Source organism: Nomascus leucogenys, chromosome 8 (assembly GCF_006542625.1).
Source record: "Nomascus leucogenys isolate Asia chromosome 8, Asia_NLE_v1, whole genome shotgun sequence".
Taxonomy (NCBI): domain Eukaryota; kingdom Metazoa; phylum Chordata; class Mammalia; order Primates; family Hylobatidae; genus Nomascus; species Nomascus leucogenys.
The window spans coordinates 72,962,479-72,985,321 of NC_044388.1; the positions used below are offsets into that span (position 1 = coordinate 72,962,479).

The window sequence follows — 22,843 nt, forward strand, 5'->3', positions numbered from 1 at the left end:
CTGCCCTACAGCCTGGGCAACAGAGCAAGACTCCATCTCAATAATAATAATAATAAGTAAAATAAAGTTCTAGAAACATACGTGCTGACACAAGAGGATCTTCACATTAGAGTGTTACATTAAAGGAGCAAGGTATAAAGTGTTATGAAAATTTTAAGATAGACATCCCAAATATGTGATTCATTGGGAAGATAAAGCAGGTTATGAAACTGTATAATTATATAATCATACCATCCTGTTTTTTTTAAAAAAAAAATGTACATGAACCTGCATGGCTACATTCTAAATGGATGTACTTTAAAATGTTATCTGTGTAAGCTGTGGGTTGTGGGATTCTAGGTGATTTTATATCCTTATCTGTATGATTTTTAAGCCCATCATATAATTGTTTTGAATAGATAATACACTTATATGGTTCAAAAATTAAGACAGTATTAATGTTTACCATGACAAGTCTCACCCTCACCCCAACCCTGACTCCCTCCCTCTTTCTATAAATAATGACTTTTAGTGTCGTCATCCCAGCGTTTATTTTACTAATTTATTTATTTATTTAATTTTTGAAATGGAGTCTCCCTATGTTGCCCAGGCTGGTCTGGAACCCCTAGCCTCAAGTAATCCTCCCACTTCAGCCTCTTAAAGTGCTGGGATTACAGGTGCACACTACCACACCCAGCCTCTTCCCAATGTTTCTTTATCAAATACAAGCAAATGTAAATATATATTCTTATTTCTCTGTTTTCTTATGCAAAGAGTTATGCCATGTACACCACTGTGCAACTTGCTTTTTTCACCATTTGGTAATTTTTTTAAACAAAGGCTTAACAATCCTGGTAATGGATTTCTGTGCTCACAGCATTCTCTCCTCTGCTCACAGATCCTGTTGCACCATGCAGCAAACTCTGTGAAAAGGGTCTCCATGGAGCTGGGCGGCCTTGCTCCATTTATAGTATTTGACAGTGCCAATGTGGACCAGGCTGTAGCAGGGGCCCTGGCATCTAAATTTAGGAACACTGGACAGGTGAGTCCTGGAGAGTATTTCAGGATGTGTTTGTGTGTGCATGTGTAAGTGTGTATGTGTGTGTATGTATGTGTGTATGTGATGTGTGTGCATGTGAGAGTGTGTGTGTGTGTGTGTGTGTGTGTGTGTGTGTGTGTGTGTGTTACAAAGATCCCACCACCTCTACTGCCTTATATACCAGAAGGAAACTTTTGGGTTCCTTCCATTATTCATTCTTTATTAATTGACTCTTTCAGCAAATATTTAGTATATGCCTTACTTTTTATTACCAGGGATTATACTAGGCTCAGAGGGGCCCCCCCAAAATAAGGTACAGTCCCTGGCTTCAAAGAATTTTCTGAACAGCAGATGTCCTTTAGTTTTCTTCTTTCCCCTATCCTTTTAATCTGGTTATTTTTGTAGTTTTCTTTCATTGATCTTTTTTCTACTGAACGGATATAATCTCCTCAGACACAGAACAGCCTTGAACAATTGGGGTCTCTGAGGCCAAGGGAAAGAAAGTAAGAAAATGTTGAGGAGGGTGGTGGCTGGAAAAACTCAAAACCCTGCTGCCTGCTATGACCCAGTGGGGCCTCGCTGTCCCGAGACGGAGGGAGCCTCAGAGGTGCCCTCTACAGGCACAGGCCCATGCCAGCAGTGTTTTGGAGGAGTAACCCGGCTGTCCTGGGAGACCAGAGGCCTGAGCTCTTGTCTTCCTAGGAAATCCTGGAATATTTGATCTGTCAGGGACCTTCACAGTTATCAGCTCTACAAACATTGCATTTTAGAGATGAGGAAGTGAAACTCTAGAAAGAAAAAGTGACTTGAGATCAGATGTCTTCGGGCCACAGTGTCAAATCTGCTGAGGAGCTGGTACTCTGAGCCAGGGGTCTTGTCTTCCAGTTCTATCCAAGCTGCTGCCAGGATCCTGCCTTCTTAAATATTCTTAAGCATTTCATCTTAAAAGTACCATCAATATGTAATTTTAAATGCATTCTAGAAACAGAGTAAATATCCCTGAAAGGTTATGTTGTGAAAAAACTATGAAATGTGTGATATTCTCTATCAAATAATTTTCATCGTTGCCTTGGCCTTTGGTAATTAAGTTTTTCCCTTCCACATAACCTAAATAAGCTTGGTTTTGTCAGAAATAAGTATATTTCCTTCATAAATACAAAATGTCAATATATGTTACTATCAGTTACACTGTAAGGCTACAACTTGGGGACAGGTATGGCGGCTCACAACTGTAATCCCAGCATTTTGGGAGGCCAAGGCAGGAGGATCACTTGAGCCCAGGAGTTGGAGACCAGCCTGGGCAACAGAGTGAGACTCTGTCTCTACAGTTTTTTTTATTTTTATTTTTTGTGACAGAGTCTCACTCTGTTGGCCAGGCTGGAGTGTAGTGGCATGATGTCAGCTCACTGCAACCTCCACCTCCCGGATTCAAGAGATTCTCCTGCCTCAGCCTCCTGAGTAGCTGGGACTACAACTAATTTTTGTATTTTTAGTAGAGACGGGTTTCACTACATTGGCCAGGCTAGTCTCGAACTCCTGACCTTAGGTGATCTGTGCACCTCAGCCTCCCAAAGTGCTGGGGTTACAGGCATGAGCCACCATGCCCAGCCAAAAAAAATTTAAAATTAGCTGGGCCTGGTGGCGAGTGCCTATAGTCCCACCTACTTGGGAGGCTGAGGTGGAAGAATCACTTGAGCCCTGGAGGTCAAGGCTGCAGTGAACTCACTACTGCACTCCAGCCTGGGCGACAGAGCAAGACCCTGTCTCAGAAAAAGAAAAGACTGTAAATTGGTGTTGGACCACATTCCTCTTAGCCTCTGCTGATGCTGCAGCATCACAGTCTTTCTTTCCCCACCTCCTGGGGAAACAAAATAAACAAAAGCCATTTGAAAAAAACATGGATTGGGTGGCTTTTTTTTCTTTTCTTTCTTTCTTTTGTGTGTGTGTGTGTGTGTGTGTGTGTGTGTGTGTGTGTGTATACAGGTACTTATTGCCAACTAATCACTGATGCATAGCAGCTGTGTAGCATAGCAGCTGTGGAGGGAATTGGAGGGGAACACGCACTGACTCAGTGCTTTTATCTTTGGGGCCAAGCCCACGTGAGGAGGAAAATGGCAGGTTGAACACATGACAACCACCGAGGGAAGTGTTTTCACAGAGAGGCAGTAGCAGCCATACATTCACTGGTCAGGTCTGCAGCTTCTGACAGACTGTGTGGGTCTGTTTCTGTCTCCCGTCCAGACTTGTGTTTGCTCAAACCGATTCTTGGTGCAAAGGGGCATCCACGATGCCTTTGTAAAAGCATTCGCCGAGGCCATGAAGAAGAACCTGCGCGTAGGTAATGGATTTGAGGAAGGAACTACTCAGGGCCCATTAATTAATGAAAAAGCGGTAGAAAAGGTAAGTATATTGTATTATTTGTGAAAGTAAATTTCATGGTTTCAATATCAAAAGCTTAATCAGCAAAAAACACTGACTGGAGGGGTGGGGATAGATAGGGGTTAGTTGACAGAATATTACAGCTAGACAGAAGGAATAAGCTCTGGTGTTCTATAGCACTGTAGAGTGACTGTAATTAGCAACAATGTGTTGTATATTTTCAAATAGCTATTATTAGAAGAGTAGATTTTGAACCTTCCCAGTACAATGAAATGATCGATGTTTGAGGCGATAGATGTGCTAACTACCCTGATTAGAGTATAGAGTATGAGAGATCTTCATCTATACATGGAATCGAATGGAATTTTCAACTATGTTTTCATACAAAAACCACAAAGGTTAAAATAATTAAAAAAATAATAATAGCTAAAAAAAATGATGTTAAAAGGCAAAAAAAGAAAGTGAAAACAAAAAAGTCATTTTTGGTAAAATGCCCAGCAAGCCTATTTTGTAAACAGTGGAGAAACCTGAGAAAAGTGAAGTCTGCCTACCAGTTATATGAATCGGGTTGTTGTCTGGTCATGCGCTGCTATAGCCCTGCCATTGCACCAAGTCCCCATGTGGTCTGTCACTGTAGCTCTTTACTGTCCTCCCTAAATTTTGTTATAGTGATGATAATTCTATCCCTCACTGCCTCAGCAATTAGGATCTTGAGACAAAGTTCATTCATCTTTTTGGAACACCTATGGAATGGAAGACTGGCTTTGTTTTGAGATGGTTTGCATTTCAGCTGTAATCCTGACGTTGTCCTGTTCTTTCTTCTCTTGATGACAAAATCCCTGTCGAGAGCAGTCCTTGATGAAAGTATCCCAGCTGGGGGTGCAGAATCACAGATGCCATGTTCAGGATTTAGAGATATTGAAGGGAAACTGCTTTTAGGAAAGATTTGTTTGTTTAAAAAAATGTTATAATCCATATTACTAGCTTCTCTCCTTATTCTACTGTTTTAAAAAAAATCCATTTTGGAGTCACAAGGAAGTTTCTTGTAATATCAAACATCCAGTTTTTGTTTTGTTTTGTTTTTTTGAGACGGAGTCTTGCTCTGTTGCCCAGGCTAGAGTACAGTGGTGAGTCTTGACTCACTGCAACCTCCGCCCCACTGGATTCAATCGATTCTCCTGCTTCAGCCTCCCGAGTAGCTGGGATTACAGGCACCCACCACCACGCCTGGCCACTTTTTGTATTTTTAGTAGTGCTGGGGTTTCACATGTTGGCCAGACTGCTCTTGAACTCCTGACCTCAGGTGATCTACCTGCCTCGGCCTCCCAAAGTGCTGGGATTACAGGCGTGAGCCACCATGCCTGCCCAGAAATGGTTTTAATGGAATATTTTAAATCGGGAAGACAGTAGAAGCTGAAGATTGTGTGTGGGAAAGAAGGGAGGAGAGGTAGTCAGAGGGAGACACACAGTGGAGGCACAGCCAGCCCCTGGGTGCAACTGAAGAACAGGAAGCAAGTGAGAGCCAAGTCAGTACTCATCATGGGAAGCACAGCCCCACCGCTGTTCCTCAACCTCTTCAGAGCCTGAGAGCCAAGCCCTGACTCCATGGCTGCCTCCACCCCGTGGGCAGTCAACTCAGCTGAACCCACATCCATTGCCTTGGGAAACCCAGGGAAGCATCGAGGTTTGACAGAGCTCTGATAAATTTCTAGTTACTGTCTTGGGATTACTCTAGATAAAGAAAATACATTAAAATTTACATTGGAACGACCTGCATTTTAGAGGTGACTTTGGACCTTGGGGACAAGCCAGGGGTATTCACTTGTCTAGTGAAGGCAATTTGGGTCTAGGCCAGCTGTGGTTCAAGTCCTAGAGTGGTGGTCCTTAACTCACACCGTGCCTTTATCGACTACAGTTGCCTGGGACCCATCCAAGAAGACTAGGTGTTAATTTATGTGTAGCTGGCCTAGGCACTGGCATTTTCTAAGTGCCCCAGGATGATGCTAGTTTGCAGCCAGGCTGGGAAACCACTCTGTCTTGTTTTCCCCAAAGGGAAGACGCAGACATTGTCCTCCAGATGGTGCTGTATGCCAGGACTTCAAACAAGCAAACAGCGAGATTTCTTTTTTGCTGGAGAGAAATTTGGTGGAAACCACCTTGTTTAAAAACACTTCATTGTGTTGGCTCTAGTGTACATACTGTCATAGAGTGGGTTCTAGGAAAAAAACACTGTACCTCACATTAATATGACAAGAAAAGGGCAGAGCAGATTATATGTGGCGATCAAGGGGGTATTTTTGTTAAGTAGAATTATTTTTAAAATATAAAATTCATAGACAGTAAGCCATCCTAGCCAACGGGGATTAGTTGCAGGTGATGCACTATGAGAGCACTGCGGGGGGTAGGGGGGCGGGGGGCATGGATTTTAAAAGAGTGAGTCTCAAAGACAGAATGCATTCACACCTATGTTTACCTTCCTGAAACCCTATAGAAAATTCAGCTGAGGGCCGGGTGCGATGGCTCACACCTATAATCCCAGCATTCGGGAAGCTGAGGCAGGTGGGTCACTTGAGGTCAGGAGTTTGAGACCAGCCTGACCAACATAGTGAAACCCCATCTCTAAAAAAAAAAAAAAGGAAGAAAGAAAATAGAAAAATTAGCCAGGCATGGTGGCAAGCACCTGTAGTCCCAGCTACTCAGGAGGCGGAGGCCAGAGAATCTCTTGAACCCACAAAGCAGAGGTTGCAGTGAGCTGAGATCACGCCAGTGCACCCCAGCCTGAGTAACAAAGCAAGACTCTGTCTCAAAAACAAAAGCAAAACAAAATTCAGGTGAAAATGGAACGGAAAACAACTCCAGTGAACCAAAGGTTGTAATGAACTTCTGGAACTCGGAAGGGATTGTGTTAATAGAGGTCAAAATAGATGGGTCTACCCAGGGGAACCCTGCAGAGGAAATTGGTGCCGTTTTAAATGACAGAGCCTTTCTAGAATTGGTAGCTATACAAAGTAGGAATAGGATGGGGGAGGAGATGAAGCTGGTTGATTCTACGTTTGCACAATTTTCTGGGTCGTTCCCACCATTCCTTCTCACCACTACCACCACCAAGACACAAAAGACAGCAGAGGCATTTGTTCTGGGCAGGACAGTTCTTCTGAAGAAATATAGTAGGTATCTAGGCAGACTACAGCTTCAAGAGCGAGGCTAGGTACATCAGGGCAGGGATCTCCCAACTTTGCCTTTTGGGGAAGAGAGCTGCCCTTATGTGACGCCTGCAAGTTAGAATAAACCCAAGCTTAAAACAGCAAAGACCACTCATGCCACACATCCCGAAATTGATCAACCCAGTCCTTGTGTGTGTGTGTTCCCCAAACACACTGCTGGAGCTGAGAAGGAGCCAACCAGGTTAGTTTCGACAACTCAGTCCTTCATTCAGAAAGATGAACAACCAAGGATCATGATGGGAAAACCACCAGCACGTAAGAGGAAAGGTCAGGAAGAACAAACAGAACAGTCCCTGAAGGAAGCAGATAAATGAGGGAACTGGAAGGAAATTTTCTAAAAATCTCATAGTGTCCTGCAAGAGTTTTGGGAAGATAGTACATCTGTAAACTGTTAATAAGAAGTATGTTCTAGGCTTAAAGTATAATAATAAAAGAAAGAAGTATGTTCTAGGAAATGAAGCAATGAAAACAGTCTGTAGAAATTAGACACATGACTGTCACAAGATTCCGTAGCTGAAGTAGATGATAAAATTTAGGAGATCTTATGGAGTTTAAAGCAAACTATAGAGAGGCAAAAAACATAACAGAAATGCCAAGAAAAATCAGAACTAATCTGAACTCCTATTAATACCCGTCCAGCAGTAGGAGTTCTAGAGTGAAATAATTGGGAAAATGGAGGAAGTGACATTACCAAGTAAATAATAGATGGAAACTTCTCAGAGTTAGGGGAAAATAATTATTCTGCAGATTGAAAGATTTCACTGATTACCAAGTAGGATGAATGAAAAGGGAAAAAGTATATATATATGTATATTTATATACATATATACGTGTATATATATATATATATATATGTATAGTATTGCTAAAATTTTAGAATATCAGAGCGTAGAAGATCCTAGGAGATTTCAGAGAGGAAAAAGCTGTCAAGAAGAAAAAGGGTGAGAACCATTTTTGGCTCAAACTTCCTCAACAACACTAGAAGTGGAGAAGTGCACTCAAAGTTCTGAAAGTTACTTTGTATCAGAATTCTGTACTCAAGCAAATTATCAATCAGGTGGAGTACAAAACACCAGAAACTTGGTGTATGAAAATTCAGAAACTAGACCACATCCAGTGCATCTTTTTTAAAACAACTATTTGGCCAGGCCTCGTGGCTCACTCCTGTAATCCCAGCAGGATTACAGTCCTTGTGTGTGTGTGTGTGTGTGTGTGTCCCCCAAACACACTGCTGGAGCTGAGAAGGAGCCAACCAGTTTAGTTTTGACAACTCAGTCATTCATTCAGAAAGATGAACAACCAAGGATCATGGGTTGATCATTGGGAGGCCAAGGCGGGTGAATCACGAGGTCAGGAGTTCGAGACCAGCCTGGCCAAGATGATGAAACCCTGTCTCTTCTAAAAATACAAAAATTAGCCAGGCGCAGTGGCAGGTGCCTATAATCCTAGCTGCTCGGGAGGCTGAGGCAGGAGAATCGCTTGCACCTGGGAGACGGAGGTTGCAGTGAGCCAAGATCACACCACTGCACTCCAGCCTGGGTGACAGAGCGAGACTCCGTCTCAAAATAAATAAATAAATAAATAAATAAATAAATAAATAAATAAATAAAATAACTACTTGAGGAGAATGTGTGTGTCAGAAAGCAACAAAAACTCAGTTCAGGAAATAGGACAACATGGGATCCAAGAAGCTGGAAATAACTGCAGAACGCAATGAAAGCAAATCTCAGCAAACCGCTGAACCTCAGGCCTAGAGAGAAGCAAATATATATTAGACCATTCAACAAATAGGAAGATCAAACAGCTAGAAGATATCAAAGACCATGGAAGAAGGTGGCGCTCTTGCTTCTGAATCTCTGCAAATGTGGTTTGTTCTACAAAAGGAAACCAGGATGCTTTATTGTTAACCTACTTTTTTTAAAAAAGAAAAAAAAATGGAAGTAGTTATGGTTTTCTGCAGTTTAAACATTCTAAAAGATTGTATCATGTGGAAAGCTTTTTTTCTTCCTCATCACACAGGTGGAGAAACAGGTGAATGATGCCGTTTCTAAAGGTGCCACCATTGTGACAGGTGGAAAACGACACCAACTTGGAAAAAATTTCTTTGAGCCTACCCTGCTGTGCAATGTCACCCAGGACATGCTGTGCACTCATGAAGAGACTTTTGGGCCTCTGGCACCAGTTATTAAGTAAGATCCTCCAGCCAGCGGGGAGATGGGAGGAAGAATAGAAGAGAACATAGGAAACCCTGAAAGAGATTCCTGGGCTGCTTTGAGGTCTGGCCAGGAGGCAGACAGTTGTGTTGTGTCCATTGAAGAGCAGAGTGCAATTTATGGGTTTTTAAAAAAATCATAACTTATTTGGACCACAAAATTTACCAAATTCTATTTTTTTTTTTCTTTTTGAGATGGAGTTTCGCTCTGTTGCCCAGGCTGCAGTGCAATGGTGCGATCTTGGCTCACTGCAACCTCTGCCTCCTTGGTTCAAGCAATTCTCCTGCCTCAGCCTCCAGAGTAGCTAGGACTACAGGTGCCCACCACCATACCAGGCTAATTTTTTGTATTTTTAGTAGAGACGGGGTTTCACCATGTTGGCCAGGCTGGTCTCGAACTCCTGACCTCAGGTAGTCTTCCTGCTTTGGCCTTCCAAAGTGCTGGGATGATGGGCGTGAGCCACCGTGCCTGGCCTCAAATTCTTTAATTTACTTTTTCTTACTTTCTGCTGATGAACTCTCTCTTTTTTTTTTTTTTTGTTTTTTTTTTTTTTTTTTTGAGATGGAGTCTTGCTCTGTCACCCAGGCTAGAGTGCAATGGCATGATCTCAGCGATTCTCGTGCTTCAGCCTTCCGAGTAGCTGGGACTACAGGCATGTGCACCATGCCTGGCTAATTTTTTGTAATCTAGTAGAGATGTGGTTTCACCATGTTGGCCAGGCTGTTCTTGAACTCCTGACCTCAAGTGATCCGCCCACCTCTGCCTCCCAGAGTGCTGGGATCACAGGCATGAACCACTGTGCTCAGACCTGAACTCATTTTCCTTCTTAATGTATTATACCCCAAAGGATTCTTTCATTGGCCCCCATAGGAAATGAACTTTCTGTGTCCTTTTGTGGTCTTTCATCTCCCATTCACAAGTAGATAATAATTTACCTGGATAAAATTTTAGGTTCAACCCTTTGGAGATATTACTCCTTTATCCACTTCTTTTTTCTTTTTCTTTTTCTTTTTTTGAGATGGAGTCTATGGAGTCTCGCTCTGTCATCCAGGCTGGAGTGCAGTGGTGCGATCTCAGCTCAGTGTAACCTCTGTCTCTTGGCTTCAAGCGATTATCCTGACTCAGCCTCCTGAGTAGCTGGGATTACAGGAGCTGCTAATTTTTGTATTTTTAGTAGAGACAGGGTTTCGCCATGTTGACCAGGATGGTCTTGAACTCCTGACCTCAGGTGATCCACCCGCCTCAGCATCCCAAAGGGCTGAGATTACAGGCGTGAGCCACCATGCCCAGCTTATTAATATCTAACAGGTTTGTTTAGTCCTGGAAAATTTTTTGTCATTATTTCTCCAGATATTCTTCTTCCTTTCATTTATCCTTTTCTAGCCTTCCAAGTAGTCTATTATTGTGATACTTCTACTTCTGTGCCCTACTTCTCTTATCTCTTCATTCCATCTCTTCATTCCTGATGCCTTCTGCGAGTCCCTCCCTTCATCTGCCAGCATATTAATGCATTCTTCAGATATACTCATTCCAGCTTCCATCCCACCCACCAAGATCTTTATCTCAACAATTGTTTTTTCCATCCCTGATATCTCCAGTGGGTTCTTCCCCATAACTGATTCTTCCTGCTTCATTATTCTCCCCTACTTTGCTGTGGCTATTTGTCCTTTTTAAAAAAAAACCTTTTTATTCTCTTCCACCATTTCTGTCTCCCATGGTATAGGTTGTGCTGTTTTATCTTTCTTAATCTTGGAGCTCCTCAGATGTCTTGTAATTTTCCTTGTGAGCTCATCTTTAACCCCTTGCACTGTTGGCAGCCTTGGCTTGTAATACCTCCTGTGGGCTGTGGTAAAAAGCTTAGGCCTTGGTTTGTGCTCCTTCTCATACGTTTTGAGTTCAAAGGGTTGAGCCTCGCTGGGGGCGCCTCTAGTGTTAAAATCCAGTCTCAGCGCCACTCCCCTATCCCAAGTATCCTTTCCCCTGGGGTATTTTGCAACTCCCTCTATTGGAATACGTTGGGGAGAAGAGGCTGCTGGTGTTGCCGCTGCCTACACTTGTTTCCCACGGCTGGTGTACCTGCTGGGCACGAGCACTGGCTCACTGCCCCAAGCCAGCCCTGCTGCTTTTCTACCTGTAGCGATGTCGCATTGATCCAGGGACCCAGGTTTGTAGGCAGGATCACCTGGAACTCACAGGCATGGTGGGAGACGTGCAGCCCTGCCCTTGCCCTGCCCACTCCTGCATGGGTGGTCTCGAGCTCACTCTCACTCGAGGCCATCATTCTCCCCCAGGATCCAGCCAATTTATCGGCCTCCAGAAATGTCTTGCATTTTTGTTGCTAGTTGCTGATTGAGGTTTTGTTGCTGTTGTTGTTGTGTTGGTTTTGACTATGATTCTCTTTCTCTCTCCTCTGGCATGTCCAGCATTGGATTCACAGAGATAGCTGGCAGCTGGTGCTGTCTGTACCATCTTATGCAGGACCAGAAATCTTTCTTATTATGTACTTCACTGGCCTTGTTACATCTTGCTTATGAAGTTTATTTTTATTCCACTATTGGGGAAATGGACCCTTGAAGAACATTCATCTTCTTTGTTTTAATAAAAACTTCTTACATAAAATGTGAACTGGACATTTTCACAGGAAACCAAAAGAAGGCATTGGTTGAGAATGCAGGCTTTGCAGTTGACTATGATGTAGCTCTAGACTTTGCTACTTCATAACTGTGTACCCTTGGACAAATTGACTCTTCGGAGCTGGCTCTGCCCAGTCCCCCTTTGCAAGCCCTGCAGAGAGACAGCTGGTTCCAACTGCTGATAGATCTCTGAATTTAGAAATTGGGGTGCTTAGAATTTTTTGCCTCAGTTACAATTCTGGAACAACAGAAAAATACCACTGACATCTTATTCCTGAAATAAAATTTTAAAGCTAGAAGAGATGGCCTGGGCTTTGGTGCATTCCTTCATTTCAGAGAGGAGGAGACTCCAAGCATCATGCCATTGTTAAGCAGTGGCGGAGGACACGTTAGAACCTGGCCCCAACCCCTTCTGAACGTTTTCTTTCTGCTACATCGGGCTTGCTTCTAAAGTAGTTGTTATGATTGTTATATATTCCCAGTGGGTACCAAGAATAGTAATCCTTTTTTTTTTTAAGGGATTTTGTTTGATGTTCTGGATATGCCACAGTTCCCTACATGTTGGTCTGCATTTTTCTTGTTCTCTTAGGAGAGATGAAGCCAGTATTGATTTGAGCATGCTAGCCTTGATCGCTGAGTTATATCGGGGAATGGTGCTGCTTTCTTCTGCAATCTGCTCTTGGATCTCTTTGCAAAGCTCTGATTTACTCCTTGTGATTATTTGGGAAAAAATTCAGAAGAAAAGAAAACTGGTTTCCTTTCCTCTCCCCCTTACATTTTTTATGACCTATCTTAACTTTCGCAGGTTCGATACAGAGGAGGAGGCTATAGCAATCGCTAACGCAGCTGACGTTGGGTTAGCAGGTAGGTGTTTGTCCTTGTTCAATACCGGTCATAATCATTTTTCTCCAGCTCATGCCAGATTTACCTTTTAAACATCACCCTGGGTTTTGAGACAGAAACTTCAATGAGGTATGTGTTTTGTTGCTTTCCAAGTGGTGGAATGGATTTGGATTTGTGCAAGTATGTGTACTTTTGCCTTGTACCCATGATACACATTTGGGAGCTCTCTAATTACAGCTGTGGGGAGAAGAGAAGGTGCACATTATTCTACTTTCCTAGGTGGAGAACTGCACACATCTCAAAGTCCCACGTTCTCAGAGGCTTAATCCCCAGAAATTCCAAATGCTTTTTATTCCCTTTTGCATGGCTCCTGTAAGCCTGAACAGAAGAGGAAGGGCATCAGCAAGGAGCATCAGGGACAATGAAAGGAGTGAAGATGGTGTGTGCAGAGGTGCCTCTCTGATGGCTGCCATTCCTTTAGTTTGGAGGTGGGCCAGGTGGCCACTGCATGTACTCTATAACCCTGAGAAAATTATGTAATAGCATCCACAGCAAATGAAGTACTGCAGAAGATACAAAGACATATAAGATACCACTATAGCTCTATAGAAGCTTCCCCTCTAGCTGTAAGAGAACTATTTATACCAAGAGGAATGATAAGCATGCTATGAGGTCCCTTAGAGTTATCATAAAGCTGGAGTAAGATGTGCGCACAAGGACTTTTATAACACTGAGTTCAACATTTGTCTCTTCCTTCTCGATGGGGTGATAGTAGAGGAAGACGTACCCTGAACTAGGTCATAAACGATGGGCAGAATTGTGGTTGTGCAGAAACTGGAGAAGAGAGATTCTGGGCAGAGGGCACCAAGGGAGTTCAGAAGCAAAGTAAGAAAGGGTGAGGAGAATTTGGCTGACAGGTTTGGAGAGGATGGTGGGTGATTGGAGTAATGGAAGGTGAAGCCAGAAATGTTGATTGAAACTACTTGGGGGAAAGAGGGTGTTGAATACCCACTAAGGAATTTAACCTTATTTTATAATCAGGAGTCATTGAAAGGCTTGGGCAAAAATGTCATGTGGAAATCTAACAGGTGTGCAGGGTGGATTGAATAGTAGAAAACAGGAAGAGGGTCTCAATAGGAGATAGTGAGAGTAGAATTGAAGCAAGAGGTGACTTTCAAAGGTTTTGAGATGAAAAAGTGGACAAGACCAACCTGGGACTTTATCTGGAAGCAGGGAAGACTCCAGGCCCAAGTGACTGGACAAAAAGTCATCAATGGTGTCCTCATCTTTAGACATGACGTCTTTAATGACTCTTCTAAATGCCATATATGTCCTGTTATCCCTATGACAGGTTATTTTTACTCTCAAGACCCAGCCCAGATCTGGAGAGTGGCAGAGCAGCTGGAAGTGGGCATGGTTGGCGTCAACGAAGGATTGATTTCCTCTGTGGAGTGCCCTTTTGGTGGAGTGAAACAGTCCGGCCTTGGGCGAGAGGGGTCCAAGTATGGCATTGATGAGTATCTGGAACTCAAGTATGTATGTTATGGGGGCTTGTAGGATTCCTTGGTTCTTTAAAAAAATTGAAAAGGAGACTTACCTACATATATAGGCACATGCCATCCATTATTTTCAATAAACTAATAGGTTTTCAGAATTATGAATTTTTCAGAACTCATCCAGTCCTTGTAATCGTAAACAGATGCAAATCCTACCCCTGCCCTTAATGTAACTAGGGACCAATATGTGCCATGTGCCTGTGGCTGCAGACTCCCAGAGAACCAGCACTGGGTTTACAGAATGAGGCCCTGGCTCCCCACCACAGCCCCGGCTGCCTCAGAGCAGGCACAGCACGAGGCAGGCCCAGCCCCTTGGGCTGTCACAAAGGCTTGATCACTGCCTGGGCAGTGGCACAACCATCCCCCATGTTGCTACAGAACGTGGGCCCAGAGCACCTTGAAGGAGACCCTTGACTGTGACTGGCGGGTAGGTGAGGGGCACAGCACCCCTCCCCGGCATCTGCCAGCTCAGCACAGAAGACACCGAATGTGCATCTGGAGGCGTTGCGGCAGAGGTTTGAGTGAACCCTCTTTCAAAGACAATAAACAGCACAGAATTGTCCGTGCTTCTTCTGTGAGGCATGAAGGAGCACCTCTCCCTATTCCTGAACCATTTTTTAATTGATGCCTTTATTGTCCTAAATTTACCTCTTAAAGAATTCTGTTTTCATTTCTGTCCTGTTTGCCACTTCATTTCGTTTCCTTGAGGAAATGAGCTGAAGTGTAAAGCAAAGAATAGCAGAAGCAGCTTGGTAGGATGGAAGGCACGCAGTGGCATGGCCTGGCTCCTTCCCCAAGTGGCCTTGTTGCCTTGTTGCCTTGGGCATGTGTTCAGCACCTCCCATCCTGCGCATACAGTGGAGATTCCATACAGGCCTTACTTAGCTCCTTGTGATACTGTGAGCCAGAGAGAAAGTAAAAGCACTTCACAAAAAAATGAAAATTATAAGGATGTACAAGAGCCATTGTTACAAGCAGCACCGGCCAGCCCTTCCTTGCCTACTGTCAATGGCTTTGCCAAGATGGGAGGAGGCCAGTGCCCACTTGCCCACCGACCTGAGCCTGAGTAAGTGGCTGTCACCTGCAGCCTGCTCTTCCTGTCCTGGTGTGGTGCTGCTCCCACACCTCCAAAAGAGCAAAAGTACTTTCACCACAGTCAACCCAAAAGGGAAAGAATTTCTGTAATTGCCAATCCACTTTGTAGAAGAGGCATGAGCCCTTGAATTTCAGGCACCTTTTATCTAATAAGAGCTTTTACAGCTCATCATTCAAATAACACACAAAAAACAAAAGCCCCTATGACTGGCGTTGCCTCTCACTTGGAAAGAAAGACTCCATAATCTTAAACAGATGCAAATCCAATTAGGCGGCCAAGTAGGTGGAGACCAAGCGCCTTCCTTTCCCCATCTCTCTCTGTGTAGACCCCACTTACATCTTGTAGTTATTCTGGGTTGTGGAAGGAAAATGTGAATGAAAGTAGTGCTAGATGCAATTACTCCTGAACCCCACCTAGGATTTAACATCCCTCATTGAGCCACTGGGAAGCTCTGGTTGAGTAACTAAAGATCTCGCAAGCCCCTGGGCACACAGGGAGCTGCCTAGCATCTGGCCTGGGGTGTACTAGCCACATTCCCAAGGTCCCAAGGAGAAGGAAGAGCTGAAATTCATCTCCCAGTGACACTGCCCTGGCCCTGTCAAGAATCACATACTCAGCATTTTGACAGTTAATGTCTGCTCTTTATTTGTATAGTTTTTAGGTGGTTTTATATAACATTTTAATTACTTATGATTTAGATGAATCCATCCTTTTTCTATTAAGAATACAAATGCTGGGCTGGGCACAGTGGCTCATGCCTGTAATCCCGACACTTTGGGAGGCCAAGGCGGGCAGATCACGATGTCAGGAGATCGAGACCATCCTAGCTAACACGGTGAAACCCCGTCTCTACTAAAAATACAAAAAAAAATTAGCCAGATGTGGTGGCGGGCGCCTGTAGTCCCAGCTACTCTGGAGGCTGAGGCAGGAGAATGGCGTGAACCCGGGGGGCGGAGCTTGCAGTGAGCAGAGACCGCACCACCGCACTCCAGCCTGGATGACAGAGCGAGACTCCGCCTCAAAAAAAGAATACAAATGCTCCAACATTATTTTTTATAACTCTGGATTACCGATGCTGAGATGTGTGCAGGAATACTTCCAAATAAATTTTTAACATTGTAGGCCAGTAGATCTTTGGCTGGGTGGCAAGTTTTGAGTCTTCTTGCATATTTGGCTCATGGGTTCATAAATTGAGGCCAGAGACTCATTGTATATCCTCGATCAATTTTCTAATTAAAGGAAATAGCTTATCGTTTAGTAAAATGGCCCTTGGTTGTGGGAAGAAAGAGAAGTATTTTTAACTGAACATTTTTGTTGTTTTTTAAATAAAGTAGCCATATGTAATGGGATTTTTAAAATATATACATTTTACAACATGGACTAGAAAAGGACCATTAGATCAGGGGTGGGCAAACTATGGCCCACGAACCAAACCTGACCTGCCACCTGTTTTTATACAACCCATGAGCTAAGAATGGTTTATATGTTTTCAAATGATTGGGCAGAAAATCAAAAGAAGAACAATATTTCATGACACCTGAAAAGCCTATGAAATTCAGATTTCAGTGTCCATAAACAAAATGTTATTAGAGCATAGCCACACCCATTCATTTATGATATTGTCTGGGACTGCTTTCTTGGCAGAGTTGAATAGTTGAGATGGGGACAGTATAGCCTGCAAAGCCCCAAAGATTTACTACTTGTCTCCTTAAAGAAAAAGTTTGCCAGCTCCTGATCTAGACCAAGAGGGAGATATTGACCTTACTTGCATTTATCCGGCATTATTTCAATACCTCCTGTGAAGAAAGTACTTTTCTGGCATAGCTACCGTGAGTTCTCAGCAGGAACTTCCCAGTGCTGATAATGTAGATGAAATTAGCCATGTAACAAGAGTCTGTTGGCCTTGAAAAAACAGTTCTCCTTGAACTTCCTCCAGCTATGTAGGGATTGTCATTAAAGAGCTGATCTGCATCTGTTTATCCATTTTAGTAGCTTTTAAATATGATTTTATGTGAAGTGCCATTTCTTTATTCTACTAAAGAAACACAGCAGAATAAAGATCAGAAGCAAATGCAGGAAAATCTGTTTTATTGTTAACTTCAATTATGAACTTGAAATTGTGCCACATGACTTTTTCCTCTAAAAACTGGATCCTAGTGTTTTAATTACCTATGTGCAGCTATTTTAAATAGCATTTTACTTGAATAATATGTTGTCATTATTTCATGCTATACTTTGTGGGATAAAACTTGGGAATGAGTGTGGTAAGAAATTTATAAAGTTTTGCTTTTAAAGCATGGACATAACTCATTTTTCTAGTTTTTGACAATTATGTGTTTTAATGTCTAGTCTGCAGAGATAGCTGTGTATGTGATTAATAAATGTGGAATTAATGAAATTTCCTCTCCCTGTATTAAGGTGTCTGGTTGTGCTTTTTTCCCCCTGCTCGGTGATCTTTTGAGTTTTTATTGGATGATATTAGACCAGTTCGAATTTGTGTAAATAGCATTCCCTCCCCAGAGAGCTGTATTCAGTGAGTGCCTTGGGGAAGAAGCCAGCATGTGAAATAATGTACCCTAAAACCCAGAGAAGGGCCTGTCCATGGTGTGCGCTCATAGAATGTTTGCTAAGCTGAACTGAGAATTTACCTGGTTTGCGGGCGGGGGGTGGGTCACAAAAAGGGGTATAGGCCAGCCGTCACAGATGGGCCTATCTCTCTCTCCTACATGCCCCGCTGTTATGACTTCCTGGGCTTAAATAAACCTCTCACCTCTGCCTCCTGAGTAGCTGGGACCACAGGCACCTGCCACCAAACCCAGTTAATTTTTCCTTCATTTTTTGAACAGTCAGGGTCTCACTATGTTGCTCAGACTGGTCTCAAACTCCTGGGTACAAGCCACCCTCCCACCTCAGCCTCCCAAAGTGCTGGGATTATGGGAGTACACCATTGTAGCCAGCCCTCACCATAATTTAGAACACAGACAACACCCCTGCTCAGTGGTTTAGTGGACATTTTTGCAAATGTTGTCTCACATTATACAATCACGTATTGCTCAACAACAGAGATATATTCTGAGAAATGCGTCATTAGGTGATTTCGTCCTTGTACGAACATCGTAGAGTTCCACAAACCTGGATGGTACAGCCTCCTACACAGCTAGGCTATACGGTCTAGCCTATTGCTCCTAGGGCTACAAACCTGCACAGCATGTTACTGTACTGAATACTGTAGGCAGTTCTAAGACAATGGCAAGTATTTATGTATATAAACATAGAAAAGGTACAGTAAAAATCAAGTATAAAAGATTTAAAAATTACACTTGTAAAAGGCACTTACCATGAATGGAGCTTGCAGAACTGGAAGTTGCTCTGGGTGAGTCAGTGAGAGTGAATGTGAAGGCCTAAGACACGACTGCACACTACTGTAGACTTTACAAACACTTCACACTTAGGCTACACTAAATTTATTAAATAGTATTTTTCTTTCTTCAATAATAAATTACCCTTAGCTTACTGTAACTTTTTACTTTATAAATTTTTTAAATTTTTTAACTTTTTGACTTTTGTGATCACACTTAGCTTAAAGCACAAACTAATTGCACAACTGTATAAAAATATATTCTTTATATCCTTGTTCCACAAGCTTTTTTGTATTTTAAATTTTTTTTAAACTTTTTTGTTAAAAACTAAGACACAATTACACACATTAGCCTAGGCCTACAAAGGGTTAGATTCGTGGATATTTCTGTCTCCTACCTCCTCATCTTGCCCTGCTGGAAGGTCTTCAGGGGCAATAACACGCAGGGACAGCTGGGCCCAGTGGCTCACGCCAGTAATCCTGGCACTTCAGGAGTCCGGGGCAGGCTGATCGCTTGAGCCCAGGAATTTAAGACCAGCCTGGGCAACATGGCGAAATCCTGTCTCTACAAAAAATACAAAAATTAGCCAGGTGTGGTGGCACGTGCCTGTCGTCCCAGCTACTCGGGAGGCTGAGGAGGGAGGATTGCTTGAGCCTGAGAAGTCAAGGCTGCAGTGAGCCATGACCGCACCACTGCACTCCAGCCTGGGTGACAAGGTGAGACCCTGACTCAAAAAAAAAAAAGCAGGGAGCTAGGATAACAAGACCTACCTGAGGTTTTTAGGCGATGTCATGCATCAGAAATATGTCCATGGTAGTTTGCTTGCTTTCCTTTTTCATCATAGATTTGCTTGTAAGCAGACAGTGCACAAAGAACATTCCTCTCTTAATGAAACCCTTTCGGTGTTGAGGGGCCCATGTTTTCAAAATTTTTAAGGCGCTTACTGAGGTCTGCAAAAACTTCTCAACTCTTCACTGTGAATGTTCATGGGGATTCTTTTTCTTCTCCTGCAGTTTTTTCTTCCTTGCCTCTTCTTCAGGTATGTGTTCCTGTTCCAGTTCCAACAACTCCTCATTAGTCAGTTCCTCAGGAACCACCTGTAGGAGCTCCTCAATGTCTTCCTCTTCCACCCCCAGGTGAAAATTGTTTGCCGTCTCAACCACAGCCTTGTTGGTTTTTGCAACCTCCTTGTCCTTGGCAAATCCCTTGAAATCACAGATGAACCTCTTGAGTGTCTTCCTCCAGATGTCATTTATACATTCCTTGGTAACATCACCCCAAGCCCAAGCAAGGGTCCTGATGGAGTCATAGATGTAATCCTTTCAGAATTGCGTCGGCATCTTCTCCGTGTCTTCCTTTGTTGCAGTAATAACCTGAGCAAAGCTGCTCCTCCTCAGGCAGTGGGCCTTAAAAGCTGCTGTAATTCCTTGACCCATTGGTAGTCCTTAATCTCGTTTCAAGATCAGTCACTTGATGTGGCCTCTTACTGGCAACAATAGCCATGGATTTTCTATGACAAAAGGACCGTGATGAACAAAGCAACACGAGATTAATTGAAGCACAAGAGAAAATAATGCAATCAAGAGGCACAGTAAACAAGACATGTTTATACTGCTGGTATAACCCAGTATTTGTTTTGTTTTGTTTTGTTTTGTTTTTGAGACAGGGTCTCACTCTGTCATCTAGGCTGGAGTGCACCGGCACCATAATGGCTCACTGCAGCCTTGACCTCCTGGGCTCAAGAGATCCTCCTACCCCAGCCTCCTGAGTAGCTGAGACTACAGGCATTCGCCACCACACCCAGCTAACTTTTAAACATGTTTTTTATAGACATGGGGTCTCACCATGTTGTCCAGGCTGGTCTCAAACTCCTGGGCTCAAGCAATCCTCCAGCCTCAGCCTCCCAAAGTGCTGGGGTTATAGGAGTGGGCTACTGCACCCAGCCACATATTGTTTTACAATAAACTGTTTTTAATATGTAGAAGGAGTACACTGTAAAATAACAATGAAAAGTACAGTATAATAAACACATAAACCAGTAGCATAGTCACTTATTATTATATACTGTACATAATTGTATGTGCTATACTCTTATACAACTGAGAATGCAGGTTTGTTTACACCAGCATCACCACAAACATGACTAATGCATTGGGCTGCATTGGACTTTATGATGGCTGTGACATCACTAGGTAACAGGAACTTTTCAGCTCCATTATCTCATGGGTATCATATATACAGTCCATCGTTGACAGAAATGTCACTATGCCAGGCATGACCGTATAAGCCTATGTGCTCTCTTCCTGCTGCAATAAAGTCTCAGTCCTGCAACTCTGGGTTCATGATCTTTAGGAGAATGGAGGTGATAATACTCTCCATGTAGCCTTCAAATAAAGGAAGCTTTGCTGCTCACTAATCTCAACTCTAAAAGAGAGGCTCTAGGGACCAGTTAGTTGGAGAAATGGTGACTTTTTTTTTTTCCTTTCTTAACTTTGTTCCTGATTTTAATGGAAATGCCTATTTCACTGTTGATATGTGGATCTGGCCTTCTCAACATCTTTTAACTTTTAATTTTGAAATAATTATAAATTCATAGGAAGTTGCAAAGATAATGCAGAGTCCTGTGTACCCTTCACCCAATGGTTCGCTTATTACCTATGTAATAAAATATCAAAACCAGGAAACTGATACCAGTGCAAAACTGTTAATCCACGCCTTATTCCAATTTCACTCATTTTTATGTGCACTCATTTGTATGTGAGTGTTTGTATACCTCTACCTAATTTGATCACATCAATAGTTAGATTTGTGTAGGCACCACCTGAATCAAGATACAGAACTGTTTCATCTCTACCTAGGAAATCCCTGGCCGTACCTCTTCATAAATGACTTTGAAAGTAACTTGGGAAGATTGGTAGCTTTTTTAAACTTTCATTTCACTATAATATACCTGCAAAAAAAAAAGGATACATAATTGAATAAGTGAATCCCTCAGTGAATTCTCAGAAACAACACACTATGTAACCAGCACCCAGAGCAATGAAATACTACAGCCCCTGCTTGTGGCCCCTTCTGGAATGACTGTTTTTCAGTGAAGTCACTGAGGCTACAGGTCTCTCTTGAGGACTTAATGTTGTGGAAACATGTCATTTTTCCTCTAAGATCAACAGGATAATACTTAACTTTGGGAACTTTAAAATAAGAGTTTTATGCTAAATCTTAGGCTGATTAAGTTACCTCTGCATATAGTTTGCTAGTGTTGCTGTAACAAAATACCAGACTGGGTGGCTTAAGCAACAGTAATTTATTTTCTCAGAGTTCTGGATGCTAGAAGACCGAGATCAAGGTGTCGGCAGGTTTGATTTCTCCTGAGGCCTCTCACCTTGGCTTGTAGATGGCCGCCTTCTTGCCATGTCCTCCCATGATCTTTCCTCTGTGCCTGTGTGCCCCAGATGCCTCTCTGTAGGTCCTAATCTCTTCTTCTAATAAGAAAACCAGTCGATTGGATTAGGACCCATCTTAATAGCCTCATTTTATTCATTTTAACTTAATTAATCACATCTCTTTAAAGGCTCTATCTCCAAATACATTTGAGGTACTGGGGGTTAGAGCTTCAACCTATGAATTTTGACGTAACACAATTTAGTCAGCTGGGCACAGTGGCTCACGCCTGTAATCCCAGCACTTTGGGAGGCTGAGGCTGGTGGATCATTTGAGGTCAGCAGTTCGAGACCAGCCTGACCAACATGGTGAAACTCCATCTCTACTAAAAATATAAAAATTAGCCCGTCATGGTGGTGGGCGCCTGTAATCCCAGCTACCTGGGAGGCTGAGGCAGGAGAATCGCTTGAACTGGGGAGGCAGAGGTTGCAGTGAGCTGAGATCATGCCACTGCACTCCAGCCTGCGTGACGGAGCGAGACTCCATCTCAAAAATAATAATAATAATTTAGCCCACAACACTGAAGAAATATTTTTTTAAATTCCTTTATTTTCTGGCCAGTCATGGTGGCCCATGCCTGTAGTCCTAGCACTTTGGGAGGCTGAGGCGGGTGGGTCATTTGAGGCCAGGAGTTCGAGACTAACCTTGCCAACATGGCGAAACCCCGTCACTACTAAAAATATAAAAAGTAGCTGAGTGTGGTAACACACATCTGTAATCCCAGCTACTCAGGAGGCTGAGGCACAAGAATCACTTGAACCCAGGAGGCGGAGGTTGTAGTAAGCAAGATTGCACCACTGCGCTCCAGCCTGGGCAACAGAGGGAGACTCTGTCTCAAAAAAATAAATAAATAAAAATTCCTTTAGTTTCAATAATGGAAAGTCATCACTGTTGAAATTATAAAGATTTTGTTCCTTTACTTAGCCTAGTATTTGCTCTTTCAGTAAATACAGAACTCTTACAGGATTGAAGATGATCCAGGAGCCACTTAATTAGTTTAACTACAATACTCCTATTCCCATTCTCGTACTTCAACAAGCATTTATCTCAGTAAAATTATGTGAACAAATATGAACTTGAA

The 22,843-nt window shown here is 42.9% G+C and overlaps 1 protein-coding gene across 2 annotated transcripts in view; it reads left to right on the forward strand.

The window, feature by feature from the left end:
- The window catches only part of ALDH5A1 (aldehyde dehydrogenase 5 family member A1), a 43,332-nt gene extending 25,957 nt beyond the window's left edge, over nucleotides 1-17,375 (forward strand). For both annotated transcript variants that reach the window (XM_003263564.4, XM_030817379.1), the window contains 5 exons: nucleotides 878-1,021; nucleotides 3,260-3,418; nucleotides 8,641-8,810; nucleotides 12,273-12,331; nucleotides 13,662-17,375. In XM_003263564.4, coding sequence (XP_003263612.2) covers nucleotides 878-1,021; nucleotides 3,260-3,418; nucleotides 8,641-8,810; nucleotides 12,273-12,331; nucleotides 13,662-13,867 — 738 coding nt within the window. In that variant the 3' untranslated portion in view covers nucleotides 13,868-17,375. The remainder of the gene's footprint in view (nucleotides 1-877; nucleotides 1,022-3,259; nucleotides 3,419-8,640; nucleotides 8,811-12,272; nucleotides 12,332-13,661) is intronic.
- The last annotated feature ends 5,468 nt before the right edge of the window (nucleotides 17,376-22,843 follow it).